General features: G+C 38.9%; 3 protein-coding genes across 13 annotated transcripts in view; 1 reads left to right on the top strand and 2 right to left on the bottom strand.

Moving 5' to 3' along the window:
* LOC136850343 (transmembrane protease serine 9-like) overlaps positions 1–16783 on the bottom strand; it is a 31829-nt gene extending 15046 nt beyond the window's left edge. Inside the window, exons 1-12 of the mRNA XM_067123966.1 lie at positions 16141–16783; positions 13448–13560; positions 11943–12088; positions 9911–10029; positions 9737–9772; positions 8865–9042; positions 6780–6864; positions 5919–6016; positions 4588–4673; positions 2909–3048; positions 2168–2291; positions 1242–1385 (exon numbers count right to left, since the gene is read on the bottom strand). Of these exons, the coding sequence (XP_066980067.1) occupies positions 1242–1385; positions 2168–2291; positions 2909–3048; positions 4588–4673; positions 5919–6016; positions 6780–6864; positions 8865–9042; positions 9737–9772; positions 9911–10029; positions 11943–12088; positions 13448–13560; positions 16141–16783 (1912 nt within the window). The remainder of the gene's footprint in view (positions 1–1241; positions 1386–2167; positions 2292–2908; positions 3049–4587; positions 4674–5918; positions 6017–6779; positions 6865–8864; positions 9043–9736; positions 9773–9910; positions 10030–11942; positions 12089–13447; positions 13561–16140) is intronic.
* On the bottom strand, positions 16783–17502 carry LOC136850342 (uncharacterized). Its single transcript, XM_067123965.1, has one exon. It carries the CDS (start codon positions 17500–17502, stop codon positions 16783–16785), a length of 720 nt encoding a protein of 239 aa, XP_066980066.1.
* Positions 17503–22044: 4542 nt separating this feature from the next.
* The window catches only part of DEF8 (differentially expressed in FDCP 8 homolog), an 84135-nt gene continuing 78715 nt past the window's right edge, over positions 22045–27464 (top strand). For 5 of the 11 annotated variants that reach the window (XR_010856643.1, XM_067124142.1, XM_067124139.1 and 2 more), the window contains exon 1: positions 24266–24378. The gene's annotated coding sequence lies outside the window, so the exon portion shown is untranslated. Of the gene's footprint in view, positions 22328–24265; positions 24379–27464 lie in introns of those variants that run through there. The other 6 variants (XR_010856644.1, XM_067124143.1, XM_067124140.1 and 3 more) reach the window with 4 other exon arrangements.

Genomic DNA, 27464 nt, shown 5'->3' with positions numbered 1-27464 from the left:
AGAGGGTACCTGAGTAAGTGTAAACTGATAAGGAATGTAATATAGCTAGTGGTTTCACTAAAAATTAGGATTTTTCCTTCTTCTGGCGCCTGCAGACGAGTGTCTTCGAAGAATTGCCATGGAAAGCAAATGTCCTATGACACTACTGAGGAACAAGAGGAAAATAGGTTCCAAAACACTACCCTTCAAAACACCAGTGGTACTAGGCCTATCAAGAATAGGGTTTGAACATGTGGGTAGGATATCTCTTCAAAATGTTGCAGATCACATATTTGTCAGTCTTAACACTGCAAGTATGACGCAAAATAGACTTTGTTACCTTGAGTTAGAAATTCACCAATGTAACCTGAGGTTTCTTTCTGGGTTATGAAGCAGAATAACTTCATAACCCAGAAAAGAAGTTCAGGTCACACAGGTGAATTTCTAACTCAAGGTACCAAAGTCTATTTTGCGTCATACTTGCACTGTTTAGACTGACAGATATATGATCTACAACATTTTGAAGAGGTATCCTATCCATAACTTCACACCCAATTCTTGCTAGGTTTAGTACCACTGGTGTTTTGAAGGGTAGTGTTCTGTGACCTATTCTCCTCTTGCCCCTCAGCAGTGTCATAGGACATATGCTTTTCATGGATCGTACACAGTGTTGTTCAGGGAATTATTTTTCCTGCTTTCACAATGAATAATATTCTGGTTCCTAGTTTTATACAGGGTGGTATTTGGGGACTTTTTGTTGCTTTCAGTCTCTGAGTGTCAGGATTTTATTGGCAATAAAAATCACAGTGCAAAATTAAGACGCTGCCAATAACTGCCATTTCAAGGAGCATGAGTACAGCAGTAAGATACATATAGTTGGGGGAGCATGCATGGCTCAGATACAAGTAAAACCAAATAAAGCCTATGTATCTTGAAGTTAGAGCCACCCACTTCGTTTCACTGCCAGATTGAAATCTATTCATCATTTGTATAAGAGCAATAATCTCAGAATCTTGGCTTCTGAGTTTTTTGGAAGACTTACCTCTTCCATGGTGCGTTCAGGGTTCTCAGTATTGGTACAACTGAAATTACAGTATACCCAAATCTCTGGCCCAGTCAAAGCTCTCGGAACTAAGCTCACGAGACGTGACGAGTCTGAGTTCACTGCCCTGTAGCTATTTTATTTGGTGGTTTTCTATTCCTACTATGTTAGTCCTCTAAAAGATTTCGGTTTACTGTAGGATTATGTTTACTTTACTTACGACATTTCTTGGGCAGTTGGCTGAGAGATGTTGAGGCTGATGTTGTTGGCCCGGTTGTTGTTGTAAGTGATGGTTCAGAATTAGGCACAGTAGAGAAATCACAGTTTGATTTGTCGATAAAGGATTTTATCCAGGGTACGAATTCTAAGAGACAAAGAAAAAAAAGGAACTTTAATCAACAACTCTGAAACTAAAAGTAGTTCTAAAACGTGTAATTCAAAAGACGAAGTAGCTTCTAAACTACACGTAAAATATATCAGTGATTACATTCCTTGAAGACCCGTTCACATATTCCCGAGATGTACTGTATACTAGTATTGCACCAGCCCGGTTTTTTTTTCCCATACCCCTAGGTTAGGTTAGGTTAGTTTTAGTTAAGGATTCCAATAGTAATTTGAGTGTGGGAAACGTAATTAGATTATTTTCAAGAAAATTCTATGTTTAGTTTTTAAGATATGGCGTCCAGCTTTTTTCAAGGAAAGGACCCGGTACTCGGTTACACCTCTGGGAAAATGCCACCCATTCATTCTTGTACTTGCTGACTGTTAAACTCTATCTTAATTCGTCTAGATAAGGCAAGAGTAAATTTAGATAAAGGATGTTTAAAATAAAAAGGAAATGTTATATTTTAGATGATATTTATCTTATTTTATTGGAAGCGACGTTTTCATATATTTTTATCTATTTATTAATTTATTTTTTTTTAATAAGTGAGATCTCTTCTTTCTGTATTTCCAGTTACCTTGCCTTACTTTCTAATGACACCATATTCTTTGGAAGCTTGAATTTCAAGTCAGTGGCCCCTGTGGTGGGCTTGTTCAATATGAATAGAGTTCATCTTCTAATTAATAATAATAATAATAATAATAATAATAATAATAATAATAATAATAAAAGATCAACCACTGATATACACCGACTCTTACTTCGAACAGATGCATAGACACCTGGGAACCCAGGCCGACCACATCCATGCCCCCATGATACCACTCCCAAAATTTCCCATTTTTCACTGGGTCCCAGCCACATCAAGCCTCCTCCGCTGTCACCCTGCAAATGACGAGAAAGGATTTATTTCCAATTTACTAAAATCTCTCAGTTCTCTGCTCAAGAAGAGCTCTATGTTCAAGTACGTGCTAATTGCAGGAGATAATGTCAGTTTTGTTTCAATTATCCTCACAATGAACATACTGCTAATTAGAATTGTTTAGGTAAACTTACATTATTTGATAAATATCAGTTCAGGAACTAATAATAATAATAAACAACAACAACAACAACAACAATAATAATAATAATAATAATAATAATAATAATAATAATAATAATAATAATAATAATAATAATAATAACGTTCTTTTAGGATAAGGATCTTATCTTATCTTCATCCTAAAAGAACGTAATCGTTCTTCATAGTCTTTATTCACTGACCCCTCTGCACGCACTGCAGTAATAATAATAATAATAATAATAATAATAATAATAAGAAGAAGAAGAAGAAGAAGAAGAAGAAGAAGAAGAAGAAGAAGAAGAAGAAGAAGAAAGAAGAAGAAGAACTGAGAAAACGAGTTTAGTCATTTCGTTCTGAAAAAAGTGTACAGTTTTAGAGCCAAAAAGCACAGTTCTATACAGCGCCTCATTATTCCTCTGGATCCTATCTTGCTCACCTTGCAGGCATCTACGAGGCCCCCGCCAGCACAGAGCATGGAAGAGGACAATTTCTCGCCGTAGATTCCCTTGCAGGAGCTGTGGGGAGCTGTCTCTACATCGGCCTCGTACAGGACAGATGACGGTCGTCCATCTAGAACTGACGTGGAAATTTTTCTTTACACAGCTGCAGAGAACTTTTACAGGAAAAAGTCTAATGCTTCGTTGTGATTTCTTGCGTCCCTAAACAAAATTGTATTTATGAAGACTTGCTTATTTGCATACATGCAGGCTGTAGATAGATAAAAATATAGAATTTATACCGCTGGGACCTATGAGGTCATTCAGCGCTGAAATGGAAATTGGCAGTAAAAAGGTCTGAAAGGTGTAACAGGAGGAAAACCTCAAAGCAGTTGCACTATGAAACAATAGTTAGGAGAGGTTGGATAGCAAGATGGAAGAAAGAGAATATGAACGGAGGTACAAGTAAAAGGAATGAAAGGGGTTGCAGCCAGGGGCCGAAGGGACTGCAAAGAACCTTGAGTAATGCCTACAGTGTACCGCATGAGGCACACTGACGGCACTACCCTCCTACGGGGATGATGCAGGCTGTTGTGACGAATTCAACGCCTAAAGCTATACCTATACCTTGACTGTACCAATACAGGTATTGAGCAACTGAAGGAATTTCACCAGGGAGTAAATAGATAGGGTCTCTCCAAAAAATTCTCAATCGGTTCCTGCACTTGAGCGTGACTACTTATACTTAACGGTAGAACCACAGGACAATATATAAGTGAAGATTGGGGAACACTTGAAACTCCCAAGAAACCACTTACGCGATCAGCCAAGTGATATTCAAAGCGATGTCTTTGTCTTCAGTTATGCAAAGTGGGTAATCGTATTTTTGTAAAATGTTTTTCGGTCAAATTGAGTAAATATCTCTTGATTGACGTGAAAATGTGTTTTACGAGGCGCAGTCTCTGCCGTTTTGGAAGATTCTTACGAGTTGTTCAAATCACAGGATGAGAAAAGATCGAGATACCAAAATTAAAGGTAATCCTGTGATTCAGACCTTTTATTTACAGATAATTGGATGCAAGTATGCGTAGAGTGTACGTACATATGTACATTCTGTACATACATGTATACTTACTTACATCAATATATATATATATATATATATATATATATATATATATATATATATATATAGACGTGTGTAAGTATATCTGCATGTATATATATATATATATATATATATATATATATATATATATATATATATATATACATATATATATGTGTGCGTGCGTGTGTGAATGTATGAATAAATGTATGCACAATTCGACTCATTATAATGTAATATATGTCACTATCAATTTCACACGCGAATTTAAGTGGTTTCCGCATCATATTTAAGATTCATAATCAGATAGATTTGTGCTCTTCACTTCCATACCACAGCAATCGTACCCAATGTGAAACCCACCCTCATAGACCTCGCAGTCACTAACAAACATAAATCCAGTCTGCAGACAATGACTTTGATTCCATTCATTTAGCTGAAAAAGTAGCAAGCATACCCACTTATCAGTGTATATACATTACTTGTATTCCATTCAGTTAGCTGAAAAGAAAACTAACTGCAAACCATAATGAAATAAAAGCAGATAGCAAAGCGAAACCATAACCTTACCTTCCTGGAGAAGGCCCCAGCCTGCCACAGTGGCTCTCTCGCCTTCGGGCACTGGGTTCGGCGACGGTAGGCAGATGGGGCGTACCCTGGAATGGTCGAAGGTTAAAGATTATTTACAGATAAGGGAAATGATGTGTCGGCGCGCCAAATGTCCATCTTAGTGAAATATACGTGTATATTAAACTGCGCCTTGAATTGATATGGATTGTGTGTGTGTGTGTGTGTGTGTGTGTGTGTGTGTACGTATAAACATTAAAGAAAGCAACCCTGAATGTGGAAGAATATATATATATATATATATATATATATATATATATATATATATATATATATATATATATATATATATATATATATATATATATATATATATATATATATATATATATATATATATATATATATATATATATATATATATATTATAAAAACATGCTTGCACGCGTGCATAGGCCTATATGTGCATTTGATATAAGCAAAGCCTGAAGAAGACACACGGTAAATGACTGCTGTTTTAGTTAAAACTAAAGTTGCTTGGTTTCAATCCAACGACTTAAGTTGCTCAGGCGAACGTCAGCCAGATTCCCCCAGCCAGCCACCACCCCCCCCACAACCCGCCCCTCCCACACTCCCGCTCCTCCGCCCCATACTGCGGCAGTAACTGATCTTGATAACAGAGCCAGTGATGTTTCAGCCCCCCAGGCGAGGCTTGACTCCTGACATTCGAGCAGGGTGCCATGACAGTAAACATCATGCCAGCGACCAATGCTTCGAGTGAGCAAAAGAAAGATCAAGATCCTTCTACAGCAAAGGTCAAAGATAATGTGGGTAAAGTGTGGAAAACAATCAGGTAAACTAAACAATTATAAAGCAATTCTTGGTTAGAATATACAGATAGAATATACAATTTAGGCCGAACAATCAGGTAAACAAAACAATTATAAAGCAATTCTTGGTTAGAATACACAGATAGAATATACAATTTAGGTCGAAGCCCAGGCGCTGGGACCTATGACGTCATTCAGCGCTGAAAGGAAAACTGAGAGTAAGAGGTTTAAAAAGGTGTAACAGGAAAAAAACCTCAAAGCAGTTGCACTATGAAACATTGTTAGAAGAGGGTGTAACGTAAGATGGAAGAGGTACAGTAAAAGGAATGAAAGGGGTTACAGCTAGGGGTCGAAGGGACGCTGCAAAGAACCTTAAGTAATGCCTACAGTGCACCTCGCAAGGTGCACTGACGGCACTACAGTTCTAGGTTGATCCAATAAGAAGTGACATTGCTCTGGGTTCCTTTTCTCAATTTAAATAATAACGCAAGCAGAAGTTCTTACTTGTCATCGACAGTCACAGGATACGCCAAGTGCAGTAAAGCAATATCGTTGTTCAGAGTCAGGTTGTCGAAGTCTTCGTGGATGTGCAGAGCAGCAATCTGCGTAAAAATACTTCCATTCAGCACTAAAAATCTTTCATGGGTCATGAATGCCACACACGAATGTTCTCCTTTCAATTCAAGCTTCTCACATAGCTGTTACATAATAAACCCTTGATCGACTCTTCTTCTTACTTGTCAACACCTACACCTCATCTCATTAACGCTTCTTCTATCTCTAACTTACTCTCTAGAATCCTATCAGATACTTTTCCTGATATACTAAATATATCATCTTTGTAACCTTCCCTTCACACTATATGAAAATTATTAGTCCTCTCACCCATTAGTCTGAAACCTTCCTCTCATCTAAAGGATCTTATATACCCTAGTCAACTCAGTTACATTACCACCAATGCACTATATTATCTCTCTTGTAATCCAGTCAACTCGTCGAGACTTTCCACTCTTCACTCAACCTCTTAATTGCTCAGTCACATCCCCAAACATCCTCAAACTTTCACTCTTCCCTTCCATTTCTGCATCACCCAGCTCTGCCTTTCTTCTCTCTTCAACATTCAACAAATCTTCACAAATGAGTATAAATGACCATGCCGTTCAACAGTAAAAATCATTAGGCGTTTCAGAATATATCACGACTGCAAGTTTCAATGTTCTAATAAAAAAATATTTGTCGACAGTAAGTTATCTTGACTTTTGGTTATTTCAACAGCATTGAAACCTCTACAAGCGCTTTCAGAACACTTCCTGTCTTCACGGCTATTCTAAAGCTTTTCTATCACGGCATCGTAATTTCACTTACCCTCCGTCTCTGCTGAAAAGGCGTTGGTCGATCTAAGTCGAATGCTCCAAGGATGATATCAACATCAGCTTCCTCAGACTTTATGCTGGAAATAAAATGCGTGATCTCAGTTATGAGTCTAACGTATGTAAGGCGATCTTAACTGTTCATTTTATGATCATAATCTGCACGTCATTGGTGAGTCTTTGTTAATGCTCTTGAACATCATAGAAACAGACACAAATGGTATAAAGTGTTTTCTTCAATTTGCTTTCCTCCTCAATTCAAGTAATGTTTCTATGGACTCTGTTTACTTGCCTACGCTTTTACACCTTTTGGTGACCTCTTCTCCAGTTTATCTTTTCTACAATTCGTGACATAGCTCATGACTTAACCCTCCATATCTCTTGTTACATATTCTAACCATTCTGTGCCCTACATACTCTATCTTGAAGTACTCTTTCTTCATTTATTGCCTCTGTTCTTGAGAATATACCTGAACGTTTAGACCCAGTTGCTCAGTGAAGTTCAGTAACTTCAAGGAAGAATTTCAACCATTCCAATTCTTCTGCTCTGTCTAACGCAAAGACTGATGGTACATACCAACACATGCCTTTTATCTAATTCAAACCTGGGGCAAAAGAGAGAAAGAAGAAGGGATAGAGATGGGACCTAAGCCTGGTATAAATGATGACTGAGTCTCTCAGGCTGCGTCCGCACGATCGAGAAACAGCGGCTTTACAAAGTTCTGACTTTGCCCGCTGTTTCTCCGGTCCTGACGTCACATCGATCGTGTGGACGCAGCCTCAAAGGAGGAAAAGTTGCAGGAATCATAGCATTTACGCGCAGAGAAAGAATGACAAAGATTGGCAGCAGAGCAAAATGAAATTGTCTCCAAGCTGACAGTCACAGCAGCAGGAGGAATTATTCCTCCATCTCAACGGCCCAATGACAAGTTTTACATACAGAACAGAGATTGTAAAGCACTTGTGGCACAGAGGAGGAGGAGGAGGAGGAGGATCTGAAAAGAGGTTGGGGAGGGTTCATGAATTACACAATTCATTGGTTATTTAACCCAGTCGATAACGCAAAATATTACGCACTGGGGAGATGATGGTCAGAATAAAGTTTCAGACATTAAGCAGAACTAACTACAGTAAAGACAAAATAAGTCAAAGAACATGATTCTATAGAAGAGGCAGCAATTATTTCATCTATGTCCTCATTATTTTCACCTGACCAATACAAGTTTCAAATTGTGTAAAGACCCAAAATGCTGGTAGGAGAAAATTAGATCACAATTGTTGAAATAGTCGTAATTCATATGCCTTTTTTCTCTCACGTTAGCTTTCTGAGTTACCACATTCAAAACCAAAACTCAACTTGATGAAAAGAATTCAGTGGCAAAGAAGCGTTTTGCCCTTTTGTTTTCGTAGATTACCATAAGATCCTATAAAACTACTATGATCTATCAAATATCAAATATATATGTTACAGTAAGATTATGAAACCAGGGATTTCACGAAATCCCTGAAATTTTCAGGGAATTCGTGAAATCACCAATTCCTTAGGGACATTTGATCCCCGAGGGGCTAGTACTAAACACGGTGAAACAGTGCAGATGAATCACTTTTCGCTGTGTTTAGTACTACCCCTCGGGGATCAAATGTACTTGGGGACATTTGATCCCCGAGGGCTAGTACTAAACATGGCGAAACAGTGTAGATGAATCACTGTTTCACTGTTTAGTACTAGTCCCTCGGGGATCAAATGTACTTGGGGACATTTGATCGCCGAGGTGGCTAGTACTAAACGCGGCGAAACAACGATTCATCTGCACGGTTTTGCCTTGTTTAGTACCAGTCCCTCGGGGATCCAATGTCCCTAAGTGAACTGGTGACTTCACGAATTCCCTGAAAATTTCAGGGGATTTCGTGAAGTCCCCGGTTTCACAGTCTTACTGTAACATATATAACAATTGTCCATCACGTGAGGCGATATCTAAACAAGAACCATAAAAGCCTATGAATTTTCTAATCCTTTCAGTTTGTTCAACAAAAACAGATGACTAGACAAGAGAGGGGAAAATATACACTGAAAACTCACAGAGCAGCGCAGTGCGCAGCCGTGACAGCCCAGCTGGAGTGTATGAGGGAGGCGCCGCAGAAGACTTTGGTCGTTCCCACGGGCACGAGTCCCCCTACCCATGGCCAGCGACCGGGTGCGGAGATAAGCCCTCCCACGATGCGCTCGTGCGCAGGAGGTCCTGCCCCGCAAGCGAATTCTGAGGACAAATTATAATGGAGAAGAAGATAAGAAACACATTGATCGAGATCCGAAACAAGTAAAAAATGCACCGAAGTTTCTTCGGAGCAAACGAGCTTTCTGTACAGCCGTTACAGCGTATAATCAAGGCCACCGAAAATAGATCTATCTTTCGGTGGCCTCTGTATAATGCTGTGTGAACCGCGACCCACGAAACCATGGCCCGGTGGTGGCTTATCCTATATCGTTGCTAGGAGCATGATTATGGCTAACTTTAACGTTAAATCAAATAAAACTACTGAGGAGGCTAGAGGGCTACAATTTGGTATGTTTGATGATTGGAGGGTGGATGATCAATATACCGATTTGCAGCCCTCTGGCCTCAGTAGTTTTTAAGATCTGAGGGTTAGAAGTGCGGACAGGAAAAGTGCGGACGTGCAGACAAAGCCGGCGCAACAGTTTCCTTTAACAGAAAACTCTCATAAAATATATTAAATACCAAGATATAAGTAAACATTCAATATTTTATAGATTCGACAGTCTGGGACAAGTATTGAACGAGAGGATAAGAAACACATTTATCAAGACATGAGTATAAGAACAACACATTATCTCTAATAAGCATACCAAATATAGATATATGTTCAATATTTCATATATTCAAACTAAGTTTTTATCAATAATCTTTGCTACACTGTGAAGTCAATACGAACCACACGTAGCTAAGCCTGTCGTATTGATTTCTTGCTCTGAAAAAAGAAATAAAAGATTAAAACGATAAAAAAAATAGGAACATCAATTTCCCTTTGCTTTATGTAAAGAAACATTTAAAAATCGCACAAATACACTCACGGATTAGACCCCTGTTACTTCCAGAATGAACTCACTTATTGGAACAGCGCGGACGGAGCACTGGAATCCAGAAGACTCAGCGCGCAAGCGCAGAGTCAGAGCCAAAGTGCTTCCCTCAATTGTCACATCTTTCGGACCCGCGCTTTCCCGATACCTGGTGCGAGAGAGGAGACTTTTGTGGTGATCGTTATCAAAGAGGTTACCATTCAGTGAATTCAAGTTTTACTTTTTTATCTTTTCTCATTCGAGTCCGAGCCAAAACGGCTCAGTTTGATTTCCATTCATGACTACATTTCTTCGCGTATAACAAATATACTACAAATTTCCTTGTAGTTTCATCACAATTTTATAAGAAAGCAGTAGATCTGCAAGTCACCTGGCTTTATCTGAGTATCGTTTTCGGTCTTTTATAAAGGGAAACTACGGACCCAGTTTGATTTCCATTCACGACTAAATTTCTTTGATTATAAGAAATACACTACAGATCTCTTTGTAGTTTCATCACAAGAGAGCAGTAGATCTGCAAGACATCTGGCTTTATCTGAGTATCGTTTTCGATCTTTTATAAATGGAAACCACCTCTATACTCTGGTAACTGTAAATTAAACGTAGCCAGACTGTTCAGATGAAATATATATCAACAGAGTTATGTACTACGTATCATACGCATTGGGACCTGTCCCCTACTGGCTGTCGGCCTAAGAAACAGGAGATCAGCGCCTGCCCTGTGAGCCTTCAGAGGCCCAGGAGGACTTTAACTTTAACCTTTAGCCTAAAGGGAAACTACCTCCATAGACTGTTCAGATGAACTTTATTAACAGAGTTATGTACTACGTGTCATAGGCACTGGGACCTGTCTGTCCCCCACTGGCTATCGGCCTAAGAAACAGGAGATCAGCGCCCGCCGTGTGAGCCTACAGAGGCCCAGGAGGACTTTAACTTTAACTTTCCCAACTGCGGACCAGATATAGAGACTTTATAAGCTGAAATAGTTGTCATAGTATAGCATACCACATAATGAAAACCCACGAAAAAAAATTATCTAGAGTTCTCGGTAAACGTTCAGACTCTGATCGTCAATAGTACGACTATGATAGTACATATTATGACTTTGACGGTGAATACCAGGCCATAATAGTTACTGATTCGATTATGAGAACGAATGTCTCGGCTTCAGTGACAATAATGATGTGACTAAGAAACGATAACTTTCAAAGATGATGTGAGATGGCGGGGAGGGGACAGAGAGAGGATGTCTATGAGTGGGTGGATTGATTGCAAGGGACCACCCATCACATTGTAGACACAGAGAGTAAGTACGCACAATACAAACAGATACAAGCGGATTAATATTATCAATTACAGAAATCTCTTCTGGGGATGACACCGCCATTGATACATAATCATGAATGAATGAAGATGGAAGACACACTTCGACCCTCGGCTCTGATTAATAGCTTAATTTATGGGTTCTTTTTGAAATCAGGGGAACTCTTTTTCTTCTTCTTCTTCTTCTTCTTCTTATTATTATTATTATTATTATTATTATTATTATTATTATTATTATTATTATTATTATTATTATTATTATTATTAAGGTACAATGCATATCATCACGTTCTTCAAAAACAGGCCAAAAGGCCATGAATTTATTAAGAGCCTTTAACAAAGCAGATGTTTGGCAGGAAAAAAAATAGCTTATCACAAAAATAATTTGAATCTGAGTTCACCTGTTCTTCGTTGAAAGGAATACAAGGTAAATAATATGTCACTTCTCAGAATGAGTCTTAAGAAATCAATAGAATCAATAAACTAACACACGTATCATCATCTCTACAACCACTGTGACAGACTGCAGCAATGCTATATGCTGCTATTTAGGCTTAATCATAAAATAGTCATTATTACCAATACATATTCCAACCCGAAAAGTGATATTGACCACTGGAACCTAACACTGACGACATCACATTAACACATTACATTGGTTATTGAAGAAACGTTTAAAGTTTGAACATCTTTCACGTCTAAGGTCCAGGCGCATTCTAATTGCAACAGCAGCCTCACCTTTCAATGACTTTCCCCGAGTGGTCCCGCAGCAAAAGGAAGTTCGTTGCATAGCAGCGCCTCCTCTTTCGGATAGATCCCTTCTTGCAGGAGGGAAGCTGGAAGTCACGGCAGCTCAGCTGGAACTCGGTGTCTTCCGTGGTGGCCTGGAAACCAAGACAACTTGACAGCATCTAGGAAAACTTTCTTTCTTCACCGATAGCGTTCATAGGAAACTTAAGCCACTGTTGAGGCAAGGATGCCAAAACTCGCAGTATTGGACTTTATGCAGTCAGTGATCACAAGCTCTTGATCATGGTAAGAGTTCCGCTCAGTCACGCTCTTGGTGTACTGACATATGCATATGCAGGTTTGCAAACTTTGACAATTTTGGAGAGATTAGAGATTCTCAGTCGATGAAATATCCTGCCTACAGCGTCTATAACATCTTTTTGTTACTTACAACACCTTTGGTTCCTATGGCTGTGCTGATTGAGGTTTTTGTGACGGACTTTGAAAAGTACCAAGGCCCATGGTTCTCAGATTCAGCTGCAATCTGGGACAACGACCAGCCTCAAATGAAAAGGCAAAAAATAAAGGGCTCTGGAGTAAGGGGCTTATATCTCTGGCAAGATATTAGAGAATGTAATTTTCCTTTTCAATTGGAGAGTAAGAGTTGAATATTGTATTGTTCGTGTATCAGCTTTCGCAAAATGGTTGGTACAAGGAATAACTACATGAAATTATAAAGTACACTGTTCATACATATATAGCCGATACATGAAAAGCAATGTTCAACCCTTACTCTAAAACTGGAAAGTAAAATTACATGCTCTTATTACCTGCAAGCAACACAAGCCCCTAAACCCATGAAGGTTCCTTATTTTCGGCCTTCTGATATGAGGCTGGTTCTGTACCTGTTCCAGATTACATGTAAATCAGAGAAACACAGATACTTATTAAAAACGACTCCATTCTAAAACCTCAGCCAGCAGTGCCAAAGAAACCAGAATTTCTGTAAATAGCTGAAAGATACAGACCAGGGGTTTTCAACATTTTTTTTTCCCCACGTACCCTTTCAGATATTTTTAATGTCAGTAATGTACCCCCTTCACTTTGTATAAAGTGGAAAACATTCCATTGTGTATATTTGCAAGTAATGTACTGAAGGGAAGTAAGTACATAACTCTCCTGACATAACTAATGATTCTGTAAACACAAAGAATTCCATAAAAAATAGACTTACCTATGGCTATGCAGTAAATTTTCAAGGTTATGGTACTGAGCATCAAAATAATGTACAAAATATTATTACATCAGCTGCAAAGGAAGTTAATGAAATGGCTGGAATTGTTTTTCATCAACTAGCCTAGTCAGCCGAGGAGCGCGTAGGCCTACCCCCTGGCAGACCAGGCTTAAAACCCCTGATGTAGACTCTGCTTGTGTAAGAAGAACCTCTATCTATCCTGACCGAACTGCAAACGCTGGCAAGCAAGACAAAAGAGTGAAAGGTTCGATTTGCTCACCTTGAATAACCAGTAGCAACCTCTGTACCAACGAGGGTAAGATTGGGGATAATTTTTCGTTTGAATCTGAAAGGAGGTCCCTGCTCTCACAAGATGCCTTCCACACCCAACACCTGGAAAATGGGATTTGGAAAAAATTCATCTGGTAAAAAAATCCGGGGACGTACGTACCTCGTAGGTTTAAACATATGATATCATGGTTATTGCTGAAGCGATTACTTGTCTTGTTGAGATAATTCAGAAAAACAATAGCTAGCTATTCCTGTATCAGTTTCTCGTCTTGCACTGCAATGAGTGGCTAGAAATCTATATGGAATGATGCCGATTTTCAGACTGATTTAAGATTACTGTTTATCTTGAAGCTATAAAAATTTACTTGTTGCTTATTTGTTATGGCACTTGAGAACATTTTCAGCAAAAGTATGTATACTTCTGAGATATGAGAGTCAAGATGGAAAATATTCAGTATTTCAATTCTCGCTATCATTAATTACCTTTAGAAAAAAAAAACATCTATAAATGTGCTTATTTGCTCGTATCTGACGAGAGGAAAAACTCTATGATGCAACATAGGAAGAAACAAGGAAGGTATAATTTCACTATATTATTGATACTACACTCAATTGAATGTTCCTAAAAAAACTCGAACACCCTTAGTTTAGGGAACAATAGATCTGTTGCAGATCACCTTCTTCCTACCCAAGCATAATGCGTACCTAATTCGGTACTGGCCTTTCTGATTCACACAAAAGGAAAGGGCTCTCGAATCAATCACTATGTAAAATTTAACAATTTAATACAAGAAACCATTTAACACATCAAATTAATTAAATTACTAATAAACAACAACTGAATCACAACAACTGAATCACCGTGGGCTGTCTAGCAATAAACAACTTACGTTAAACTAAAGGTTAATCCAAATTACACATATTACAGTTACGGTAAAATTAACACAATAACAAACTATCACAATAAAAAGGTCGCAAATTCTTCCGATAGATCCCTTTGGGTCTTAATATAATGACAACCTCCAAAGGAACACGGATACTCCCCCTTTCACCCTACCGTCTCTGCCTGCTTCCTGTCAAAAAAAGCATAAAGAAAGACTGGTGGGCGTATGAACTTTCCAACAACGATAAGAAGGGATAATTGCTAGTTATAAATACTAAGAGGAGTATCAAGGTAATCGCATTTCCTTTACAATTTCAAAATAAAATACGTAAACATAAATAATACATAGACATACAACATGACAATCTGAAAACATCCAGACATTTGGTATAATAAACAACTGAACACAAATAAATTTTTCTGAACTCCATCTTTGAAAATGATTTTCTCGACAATATTATTGGTATAAAAAAAACAAGTAAACAATGCGCCAATTTCTTCGGTGCAATCGAGTTTTCTGTACAGCCGCTACAGTGTATAATCAAGGCCACCGAAAATAGATCTATCTTTCGGTGTTTTGGTATAATGCTGTATAAACCGCGGCCCATGAAACTTCTGGCCCAATGGTTTGCCTATCCTATGTCGTTGCCAGAAGCACGATTATGGCTGACAACCTTAAATCAAATAAAAACTACTTAGGCTACAGGGCTGGCTATGTTTGATGATTGGAGGGTGGATGATCAACATAGTTTTCAGTACTTTTAAGATCTGAAGGTGGAAAAAAAGTGCGGACAGAAAAAAACTAAACACTTCTGTAAAGTAAAACCACACAAAAGCGAGGCATCCAATACGGCAGAGAGCCCTCACCTCAGCAACAATATGATATACTTACGTAAGACTGTCGCATGATCCTTTGATCGTTATGGAAGGGCCCTAATAACAAGGGCCTCGGGGCAAACTGGTAACCGTGCACGCCGAGCAGAAGGAAATTAAAGAGCAATGATGCGTCTTTACAATCAACCAGAACTGAGATCTTAAGTCACACACCTCACTGACAGCAGTGTTTAGAGCTTGTTCCAATACACAATAAGAAATGAAAGGAGAATATCATAACGCATTAATCTTATATAATGACCACAACTTACAACTGACAAATAACCAAACTAACTCCGGATTGTACAAACAAGAAATCAGACTAAAAAAACATAAACCATTAGCCTGCCTAGCAAAGAATACGAAGTGGATATATAAAATATATAAAAGTCAAAATTCACTTACAATAAAAAATGTGGACGTGTTTCGTTGCAGGCAGGGAATCCTGGGGGCGCTTAGCTCCTCCTAACAGCTGTAATTCCGAGTAAAGGAAACTACCCATGGATAAACATAGTTGACAAGGTAAAGCTACCAATGAATGAATGTTGTAGAGAACAAATCACACGACAGATGGCTTCGGATTCGTAAGTACACTAAAGGGAATAAGAATGCTGTACGTTACAACACTCATGACTAATACCACTGGAGACAAGGAAATGGACACTAATGGTACCAGCTAATTACAATACAAACAGGTAGCTTATTACGAAATTTAGAAGTGAATTAACATCTAAAATGTGGACCGCGTGAGACAGAATGACCTGATAAGGGTAAAATAGGGTAAATATCTGCTTACCTGTATGCTAGTTCCTTGATATGTGGATTTGTCTTCATTCAAAACTGGAGAGAGAGAGAGAGAGAGAGAGAGAGAGAGAGAGAGAGAGAGAGAGAGAGAGAGAGAGAGAGAGAGAGAGAGAGAGACTTACTTTTTGGATTTTCACTGGGAGTTGAAGATAATCGTTCATTGTTGGTGTATTCTTTGACAATCCTTCTTCTTTGCCTTGCCTTGCTAGAATCCTTCCTGGGCATTATCCATCCTGTAGAATTAAGATTGCTAGAATCCTTCCTGGGCATTATCCATCCTGTAGAATTAAGATTGCTAGAATCCTTCCTGGGCATTATCCATCCTGTAGAATTAAGATTGCTAGAATCCTTCCTGGGCATTATCCATCCTGTAGAATTAAGATTGCTAGAATCCTTCCTGGGCATTATCCATCCTGTAGAATTAAGATTGCTAGAATCCTTCTTGGGCATTATCCATCCTGTAGAATTAAGATTGCTAGAATCCTTCCTGGGCATTATCCATCCTGTGGAATTAAGACTGCTAGAATCCTTCCTGGGCATTATCCATCCTGTAGAATTAAGATTGCTAGAATCCTTCCTGGGCATTATCCATCCTGTAGAATTAAGATTGCTAGAATCCTTCCTGGGCATTATCCATCCTGTAGAATTCAGATTGCTAGAATCCTTCCTGGGCATTATCCATCCTGTAGAATTAAGATTGCTAGAATCCTTCCTGGGCATTATCCATCCTGTAGAATTAAGATTGCTAAAATCCTTCCTGGGCATTATCCATCCTGTAGAATTAAGATTGCTAGAATCCTTCTTGGGCAATATCCATCCTGTAAATTAAGATTGCTAGAATCCTTCTTGGGCATTATCCATCCTGTAGAATTAAGATTGCTAGAATCCTTCTTGGGCATTATCCATCCTGTAGAATTAAGATTGCTAGAATCCTTCTTGGGCATTATCCATCCTGTAGAATTAAGTCTGCTAGAATCCTTCCTGGGCATTATCCATCCTGTGGAATTAAGACTGCTAGAATCCTTCCTGGGCATTATCCATCCTGTGGAATTAAGATTGCTAGAATCCTTCCTGGGCATTATCCATCCTGTAGAATTCAGATTGCTAGAATCCTTCCTGGGCATTATCCATCCTGTAGAATTCAGATTGCTAGAATCCTTCCTAGGCATTATCCATCCTGTAGAATTAAGATTGCTAGAATCCTTCCTAGGCATTATCCATCCTGTGGAATTAAGATTGCTAGAATCCTTCCTGGGCATTATCCATCCTGTAGAATTAAGATTGCTAGAATCCTTCCTGGGCATTATCCATCCTGTGGAATTCAGATTGCTAGAATCCTTCCTGGGCATTATCCATCCTGTGGAATTCAGACTGCTAGAATTCTTCCTGGGCATTATCCATCCTGTAGAATTAAGACTGCTAGAATCCTTCCTGGGCATTGTCCTTCCTGTAGAATTCAGACTGCTAGAATCCTTCCTGGGCATTATCCATCCTGTAGAATTCAGACTGCTAGAATCCTTCCTGGGTATTATCCATCCTGTGGAATTTAGACTGCTAGAATTCTTCCTGGGCATTATCCATCCTGTAGAATTCAGACTGCCAGAAATCTTCCTGGGCATTATCCATCCTGTAGAATTCAGACTGCCAGAATCCTTCCTGGGCATTATCCATCCTGTGAAATTAAGACTGCTGGAATCATTCTTGGAGATTGTCCATGGAATAGCAACGCCAATTTTCCTACCATTTGAGCTATAATAATAATATGTGGTATTGTTTCTTGGGATTATGAACCCAGTAGAATTTGGTTTGTTTGAAACATCCCATGAAATTGGCCACCCAGCAGAATCAGGCTGGACAGAATTATTTACTTGATTTAGTCTCCAAGCCATCTCAAACCAAGCCTAGGCCTAAAAGCGTTTGATAAGCCCCTTGCTATATTTTCGTCCTTGAGAAACTTACCTTCCCTGTTCCTTGAGTTGTCTTCTAGCCTTATGAGGTGGGACGAAGCGCCGACATTTCTTCCTTCAGGAGAATCAGACCGGGCGCTTGGCAATACTTCAAGTCCAGTCACGGGAACGAAAGCATAAACTGCTATCTGAAATGAAGACGAATGTATTTTGTGGACTTTCGTTGTATTCAGTGAATTGATTTTCATATAAAAAATAACACACCACTTTGATAAAGACCACTTAATGCAATGTGAACTTGCAATTACATGAAAAAAGAAATTTAGGCCGAGTATAGGAATACCTGATGCATCGACGGAGAGGAAATTAAGAAAAATTATTGCCTTTCACTGAAGCTCAAACATATCCGTAGTAAAGTTAGTTAACGATGCATTATTTAATTATAAAGAAACGCCAAAGGTAAGGAAGCACAAAAATCTGGTTCTTGAGTGACAAAGCGTTTTCTTGGGGGGCGGGAGAATTTCTGCTTGACGGTTTCACTTGATCGTTGAATATTCTTGAGAACGTCTTGATTGTTCTCAATACGCAGACTTCAGATTTTTATTTTGCCAATTCACGTTCCTATTTATTCACCATTCATGTATTTCCAGTCCGATATAAATTTGAAATTTATCATTTATACATGATTCGTTACCATGCCCATTAAAATATCATCTGAGTAAGACATTCTTTGAAGTGAGCAAATAACCCCCAGAACGAACACTACCGATGTCGGCCACATTGAACATCCCAAAATGATATCAGATAGACACACAGGTAAATAAATTAACGAGAAACAAAGCACTAAATCAACTTCGGTCACCAACAGGTATATCACTGAATAACTGAGGAAAACTTACCTGCAGGAACGGAATCAGAGAGAAGAAGAAGAAGAAGCAGCGGTTCCACGGTGTCATCGCGGCTAGCGGCTTCAAACTGATCGGCACCAGGAAGTTGTTGGGCTTTTAAGATTCGAGGGGCCCATAATTTGAAGGTACGGGAGGGTGACAGCTAAATTACATTAAATGACCTCGGTACTGCCACCTAAAGAGGATAAGTTAATTTTATTTCATGGGGTTCACGACCGGTATGAATGTCTCTTACTCTCGAGTACTGGGTTTCAAGCCTAATATAGAATCACCAGTAATAACTGGTAATTCCGCTTGAATAGGAAATGAAAAAGAGAAAACTGTTTAGAGAAAACTGCCCTAAAATGGAAGACTGCAATATCTGCAGAAACACAAAACAGAAAAATGGTAGATGCTGCAGTTTTCCCTTGCCTTACTACTGATTTTGCAGATACTGCAAATGGGACCCCCTAAATAAAACATTGAAGAATCATTCTGAAATTGTAGTAACTTGTGTGTTAGTGTTCCACGATCCCAATAGATGGTATATCTCCATTTCTAAAATTTTGCAGATACTGCAAATGGGATCCCCTAAATAAAGCACTGAAGAATCATTCTGAAACTGCAGTAACTTTTGCATTAGCGTTTCACGAGCCCAATAGGTGGCGACCTCAATTTCGAAAATTTTGCAGATACTGCTGTTTCCCATTTTAGGGCAGAAAACAGCAATGCACTCCTTTCTTCCATGTATTTCTTACATTCATAAAAATGATATCTAAGATGACACTAGATTTTTTTCCTCCTCGTTACGCAAAACATAGAAAATTCGTTCCTATTTTCGTCTATACATAAGTTAAACTACGATCCTATCTGTTCAGATGAGGGGGCGGGGGATCATTCATTGGTTAAAGACAGGAAGAAATTTATTTCTTAGTATTTTTAGACTTATGCAAACGCAAATTTATTTATCTAAGATTGTGACAATAGACACATTTTAGCATATGATCTGAGAAGGTACTACAAAAACGTTTGAAACACCATCGAAGCTGTTTCTTATGAGGAAAGTAATAGTATATAAATTAAATTCCTGTGGATGTCATTGTAGTCTTACATCATTCAACGTATTTCCCTTTATCTCCTCTACTTCTTCCTAATTAAGACTATATTCTTTGGAAGCTTGAATTTCAAGTCAATGACCCCTTTAGTGAGCTTGTTCCATATGAATAATAATAATAATAATAATAATAATAATAATAATAATAATAATAATAATAATAATATTGTATATATTCTTTGGAAGCTTGAATTTCAAGTCAATGACCCCTTTAGTGGGCTTGTTCCATATGAATAGGTTTCATTTTCTGAATAATAATAATAATAATAATAATAATAATAATAATAATAATAATAATAATAATAATAATGTGAATTTTGTAGCAATCTTGGCTTCGAGAGTCAAATGGAAAAAGTAAAGAAACATTGAGAAAAACGTCTCTCTTCCTTCAGTGAAGCTGGCATATCCACGTTCAGAAAAAAAAAAAAAGGGCAAAATCTCGATCGCTTTTACTAATTTCTTCTTGCGAGAAAGGACGAACTGAATCGATCTTCCCTCATTTCGAAAAAGGACCTGTTTAATTTCCTTGATCAGACCATTAAAATTAAAATGATCTAGCGAGGCCCAAATGAATATTTGCACTTCAGCATCGATATAAGAAACCCATAACCATTAAACCACGGATAAAGTCATGTCTTACACTTGGGTAACCGTCATAGCGATCATCTGTGGCAAATTGCGTCACATTCACCCAAGCGAATTAAGAGTAGCAAGAATTTGCATCACAGTTACGGTGAAGGGGAACGACCACGATTTAGTTAATTACCGTTAATAGCAACAGCGTAAGTTCCGCATGTGTAGCCTACGTATTGCCAGGCCTCATAAGAGTTGGATAATTTGACGATGACAATTTATGTGGGTTGGTTTTGCCCGGGTCGCAAATTCCTGAGTATATGCCAGTATTGCACCAGCCCCGGTTTTTTGCCATGCCCCTAGGTTAGGTTAGGCTAGGGTGGGTTAGGTTAGTTTAAACTACTCTGTCGAGGAGTAATTTGGGTGTGGGAAATATAATGAGATTATTTTCAGGAAAATTCTATGGTTAGTTTTGAAGATATGGCGTCCCGCTTTTTTCAGGGAAAGGTCTCCGGAACTCGGTTGCATCTCGGGAAAAGGAGGCCGGGTCAGTCGTTAACTTTTTAATTCCTTAATGCCCTTGCCTGATAGTTTCGAGGATCTTTTTGTAATTTTAAGAAATATTCACATATTTTTCATTCTCTCTTTCTCAGTCCATGAAATTAAAATGTGGGTGGTCTGAATTACACAGCCTACATGAATCCGAAGAGCTTTCTGTCTATTTATTCGGGTCCATTTTAAAGTGTTAGTTTTTCAGTTTTCTGTAAAAGAAAACTATTGTGCCGGCTTTGTCTGTCCATTCGCACTTTTTTCTGTCCGCCCTCAGATCTTAAAAACTACTGAGGCTTGAGGGCTGCAAATTGGTATGTTGATCATACACCCTCCAATCATCAGAAATACCAAATTACAGCCCTCAGGCCTCAATGTTTTTTTTATTTTATTTTATTTAAGGTTAAAGTTAGCCATAATCGTGCTTCTGGCAACGATATAGGCCAGGCCACCACCGGGACGTTGTTAAAGATTCATGGGCAGCGGCTCATACAGCATTATACCGACACCACCGAAAGATAGCTTTATTTTCGGTGGCCTTGATTCTACGCTGTAGCGGCTGTAGAGAAGACTCGACAGCGCCGAAGAAAAATTTTCAAGTGATTTGTGCAACTTGTACTGAATAATGCATAACATACAGGCAACAAAAAAAAATGAAGTGCTAACCTTATTAGAATCAAATGTACTCTGTAATCATATTTTTTTCTTGTACTACGGGCTATTAAAAAATGATTTACTATCACGTAAACCATTTTTTCCTTTTTTTTATCATCTCAGTAAATCCTAATTTTTTCTGTTGTCTCGTCACCCTACTTTTTCGGAATACTCGGAGTTTTTTTGTTGAATCTCATATTTCCTTGTTTAATTAGTAAACAAATGACGTAAGCATCAAACTAAGCAACAGCCTATAGCGCAACAAGTCCTTGTCTTAAACGAGCAACAAGATAATGCCTCGTTTTCGTTTCCCAGAAGCATAGCCAAGAACGGTTACAAATCATAGCCTACCGGCAGTTCAGTTTGAATAACGACCTCACCGACACAGGCATAAGTTCCTTAAGGATTTTATTTAATCGTTCTCTGGTAGATTGTTCTGCTGCTCCTAAAACCTTGGGTATAGCAGCTACTCATCTTAGCTTCATCGAGTGGATGGTTGGAAGGAGCTGCCGTTATTAACACCAAGGCACCATGTACGGAAGGCGTTCAGGGAGCACTTATATCATCGCTGCGTTCTCCTGCTGTTGGACTAACCATGACTGACCATGGATGGAGGGTGGTCACAGTAAGTTTGGTACTAATTTTTTGCAATTTGTATTCACAGTCTCATTGATCGAATGCATGTCCTTGGGAAGCTTCCCTAAAAACTGACAGGAGGATCTGTCATCAACAAAAGATTCCCATTTTTGTCCAATGTTATCCAGTCATTACACTTGACTGAGTTTTACACATCCTGTTTATCCCATTTTTGTCCCATTCGTTGGGTATTCTGAGTTCTCAAGAGAGAGAGAGAGAGAGAGAGAGAGAGAGAGAGAGAGAGAGAGAGAGAGAGAGATCATCCTAGTACCTCATGGTTTAGGGTTCTAATTTTTAGTTTTCTGTAATAGAAAACTATTGTGCCGGCTTTGTTCGTCCGTCCGCACTTTGTTTGTCTGCGCTTTTTTCTGTCCACCTTTGTCTGTCCGCCCTCAGATCTTAAAAACTACTGAGGCTAGAGGGCTGCAAATTTGTATGTTGATCATGTACCCTCCAATCATCAAACATACCAAATTGCAGCCCTCTAGCCTTAATAGTTTTTATTTTATTTAAGGTTGAAGTTAGCCATAATGGCGCTTTTGGCAACAGTATAGGCCAGGCCACCACCGGGCCGTGGTTAAAGTTGATTGGGCCGCGGTTCATACAGCATTATACCGAGACCACCGAAAGATAGATATATTATTTTCGGTGGCCTTGATTATACGCTGTACAGAAAACTCGATTTCGCCGAAAAAACTTCGGCGCATTTTTGACTTGTACAGTATATTGTGTGATAATGACGGTTGTATTAATATTATTTTAAACTGATAACACTTGGGCTTTCTGTGTTAAGTGTCACGGAATCTAGCAGCACTTTTGTAGTGCTTTGCAAAATTCCTTTCTTCAAAGTTGATATAAGCTACTACATATTTTCATTTCCAAGTAAGAGAGAGGATAAGTCATCTATTTCCGGTATATGAATAAACAAACGTGTTCTAAGAGTGGAAATGGTTTGCACTTAAACACACAAACACAACCACAAATGCACGCACATACAGATTCCGTTTGGTTGGACGTTTCTCAGTCACTCACGTTTCCTATTTTTAAATGATAAAAACTAAAGGCATTTATGAAAGCATATCGCCATCGTTATCAAATAAACTAATATTCACGATGCAGTTTATGACCATTAAATATATCTGTTATCTTCATTAACAATATAACCTCTATCAGTCATTCGTTTTTTCTTCAGAAAACCACGATAATGTCCTGTCATAATTCTTACATATTAATGTTGTGTGAGTTTCATTAGCAATATTACGTCTTTGCAGCAAATTAACGTTTAATGGAGATTATTTACGTGGTATTAAATTTCGTAATGAAGTTAGGCCTAGGTCTAGAGATTAACTCTTTAAGCCGGGAATCCTTTTGCTGAGCATAACATTCTCGACCATATGACACAGGGAACAAAGGTAGAACTCCCTTGTCATTAGTCAAGGAAAACAAACAAAATGAGCTTTTGTGATAAAACCTCTTTCATTCCTTTTACTGTACCTCCTTTAATATCCTTTCTTCCATCTGACTTTCCACCCTCTCATAGTTTAGCTGCGAGATTTTCCTCCTCCGACACCTTTCAGACCTCCTTACTGTCAATTTCCCTTTCAGCGCTGAATGACCTCATAGGTCCCAGTGCTTGGCCTTTGCCAAAATTCTGTATTCAATTCGGTTCCTATTGCAGTGGAAGGAGTTAAGCGAAGAAAAAAAACGAAACGCCTAAAATGCTGCAGCAGCTATATCAAGAAATTGAAAAAAATATAGAGTAGAAACTAACTTTTTTCTCATAAAAAAAGAGAAGGAAGACATACTGCAACGAAGAGAAGGAAGACATACTGCAACGAATGGGGGAGACAAGAAATAAGGCGCTAAAAAAAAGAAAAGTGAGAATAGAGGGATAAATAAGGAACGTAGGAGGTGCCGTTGCAAAGGCAACAATCCGAGAAGTGAACTGAACCAAACCAGCTGACACTGCGATCCAAAACCAAGTTTTTTTTATATACCAGTTTGATAATTAACGTAAAACAGTTATCAAGTCATAAACAGGTAAACAGGAAAATGGCAAGCAAGCCCATAACCAAACATGATTTGTCTAATGAATATTTTTGGGTGAATTTGATTAAAACTGGTATGTTGACGTGGGTGGCAAATGTCGAAGGCCAGCAGCCAATCCTATAGTTACGAGACCTGTCAGATTTACCATAGACGAATTTACAACTTATTATTATGCTTCCATTACTGTATCACTTGTTGCCGTAATTACATTCATTTCTGTAGCCATGGTTTTTCAGGCAGAACTAAGCAATAACCTATGCATCGGGTATTACTTTGGAAATGGAGTTTTCGTCTAGTATTTTGGCTGCTTTTCAATTTACTGTTATTTTTGTCGGCCGACTGTAATTAACCTGTAATTAACCTCAGAACTTGTACGCTGGCCGTCCTGTAATGCTGTCGTTCATGTGCAGTATTGTAGGGGAGCTTTTGGTAAGAAGTTTCCTTCAAGGGGGTTCTCCCCCCCGACTAAGTAACACGGCCTGCTAGGTTAGGTTAGGTCAGGGTACGTTAGTTTAGTGTAGTTCCTTTTATAATAGGTTTCCGTAGCCACTCCCGGTAATTCTATACATTAGCTCCGCACCTGTTTTTAATTTTTTAACTTTTTTTCTACACTTTTAGGGCTTCTGATACTGGCGGTGCATCTTGTTTGTTGTCGGCCAAAAGGAATGTCCCTTCGCCGTGTTTATTACTGGCCCGGTGGGTGTTGGGTACCCATATGTTAACAAGTTATTGCACTTGCCGGACAGGATATGAACCATTCGAAACAGACGTACCCGTGCTCTGTCTCGTGAAGATCGCGTATGGAAACCCCTTGTTGGATGGACTTCAGGGGTCAATTACAGGGTAATTAGGCTCGAGCACCAAAAATGAAAGGTAAATTCATAATTAGCTACCAAAAATCTGTAGAAAAAGTAAAGTTATAGCGCCGTTGGCTGCGCGGAGTTACTATATAGTTCTACCCGGTTCCCTAATTTGCGAATGTGCAGAACCATTCCATAACAACAATGTGGTGGTCCGGTCTTTTTCCCATCATTTCTAAAACCCTACGTTCCCAAAGGGGTCGATCTATTTAGTAGCTCCGTGGCGGCAATTTACTTCTAACTTGACTTTTTCTACAGTTTTTTGGTTGCTAATTATGGATTTACATTCAATTTTTGTTTCCATACGCGATCTTCACAAGACAGAGCACGGGTACGTCTGTTTGGAGCGGTTCATATCCCGTCTGGTAAGTGCAATAACTTGTTAACGTATGGGTACCGCCCCCCCCGGACCAGTATTAAACACGACGAAGGGACATTCCATTTGGCTGACAACAAGCAAATGCATTGCCAGTATCAGAAGCCCTAAAAGTGTAGACAAATCCAGTTTCCAAGGTAAAAACAGGCGCTGAGCTAATACTTAGAATTACCCCCAAAGGATCCCCAACCACACTGGATAGAGTTGTGAGGTTAATAATAATTGGTTGACAAGAAACAACTACTACTCCATCAGCAACACTAAAAGTTTAGGAAAAATCAATTTCCAAGGTAATGTACCATGTGGAGCTCTTGCTTAGAAATACTGTGCCCTTTTTTACTTCTAAACCTAAAACTTATTATTCAAGGTACAGTAGAATGAGAAATGTGCAGTTTTGATGTAATTTTTTCATCCTAATCCATACCGCAGGAGGTAATGTCATCAGTATACTTCACGTAGTGCATTGTAGGCATTACTGAAAGTTCCCCAAGCCCTCTTGGTCCCTAGCTGGAAATCAATTTTTCATATACTTTTAGTGTTGCTGATAAAGGAGTTGGTGTTTATTGTCGGTCAACTGTTATTAACCTCACAACTCTATCCAGCGTGGTTGGGGACCCTTTGGGAGAGAGGGGTTATCGATGGGACAAAGACCGGACTGCCACATGTGTTGTTGTTACGGAATGGTTCCGCGTATGCGCAAGTCATCTGGAAGCCACATGTCCAGGAGGGGATGGGCTAAGGAAACCTATTATAAAAGGAACTATACTAACCTAACGTATCTGAACCTAACCTAGCAGTCCTTGTTACTTAGTCGGGGGGGAGAACCCCCCCATTGAAGGAAACTCCAGTTTTTACCAAAAGCTCCCCTATAATACTGCGCATGCACGATAGCATTCCAGACGGCCAGCATGCAACCTCCGAGGTTGCATACAGGTTAATTACAGTTGACCGACAAAAAATAATGGTAAACCCTTAATAAGGACCCAAAATACTATAGGAAAAGTCAGTTTCCAAAGTAATACCCGATGCAGAGCTCTTGCTTAGTTCTACCATTTTTCCATCCTAATCCATACTGCAGGGGCTAATGTCATCATTATACTTCATATGGCAATACATGAAGTAGGCATTACTGAAAGTTTCCCAAGTCTTCTTGGTCCCAAGCTGTACCCACCTTGTAGGCCAGCTTTTTACTTTTCCTCCATTCCACATTCTTTCCTCCATCTTTCTGTCAGACCACTCCAATTCCCCCTTTCCCACTGTCTTAGACACAGAATTGCAGATATTGCCTCATTGCTTGGCTTTATAGCCTAATTTTCTAAAATCAAATCAGATCGAATCGCTCTAGCCCAGCCTAACCTAGGTTATTGTTATTTCTCGTCTGACTGAGGCTTTACCCACCTAGGGCCTTTGGCTTGGCCCCCTGTCTGTTCTAACTTAGGGTTCCATAAATCGTGATTTAAATAATGGTCTGGCATGGACAGGGTGTCATAAATCATAGGAAAACAATGTTAGTTTGTATGCCTATTTGTTGTCATCTTTGTCGTCATCCCCACAAGATCAGACAAAGCAAGGAATAAAGACTGAATAAGATGTGAATACAATGATTGGCGTGTATTTTAGATGCATTAGTGAGGATATTGAGAAATCAAAGTGAATACGACAGTGTGATGCAAAGTTGTGTTGGAGGGAAATTGGGCTCTGAGGTACTTGGAGGGCCAAGCGTGATTAAAGGACTGCTGAGTTCGAAGATGTGTGTGGGCTGAGGCGTTTGTGACTCGACAAATGTGCTAGGGCATTATGAAACAAAAATTTATCACCTCACAAATAAAATTGAATCAGAA

This window comes from Macrobrachium rosenbergii, chromosome 22 (assembly GCF_040412425.1).
Source record: "Macrobrachium rosenbergii isolate ZJJX-2024 chromosome 22, ASM4041242v1, whole genome shotgun sequence".
Taxonomy (NCBI): Eukaryota; Metazoa; Arthropoda; class Malacostraca; order Decapoda; family Palaemonidae; genus Macrobrachium; species Macrobrachium rosenbergii.
The sequence above is the reverse complement of the archived record's forward strand: the minus strand, read 5'-3'. Positions and strand labels throughout refer to the sequence as shown.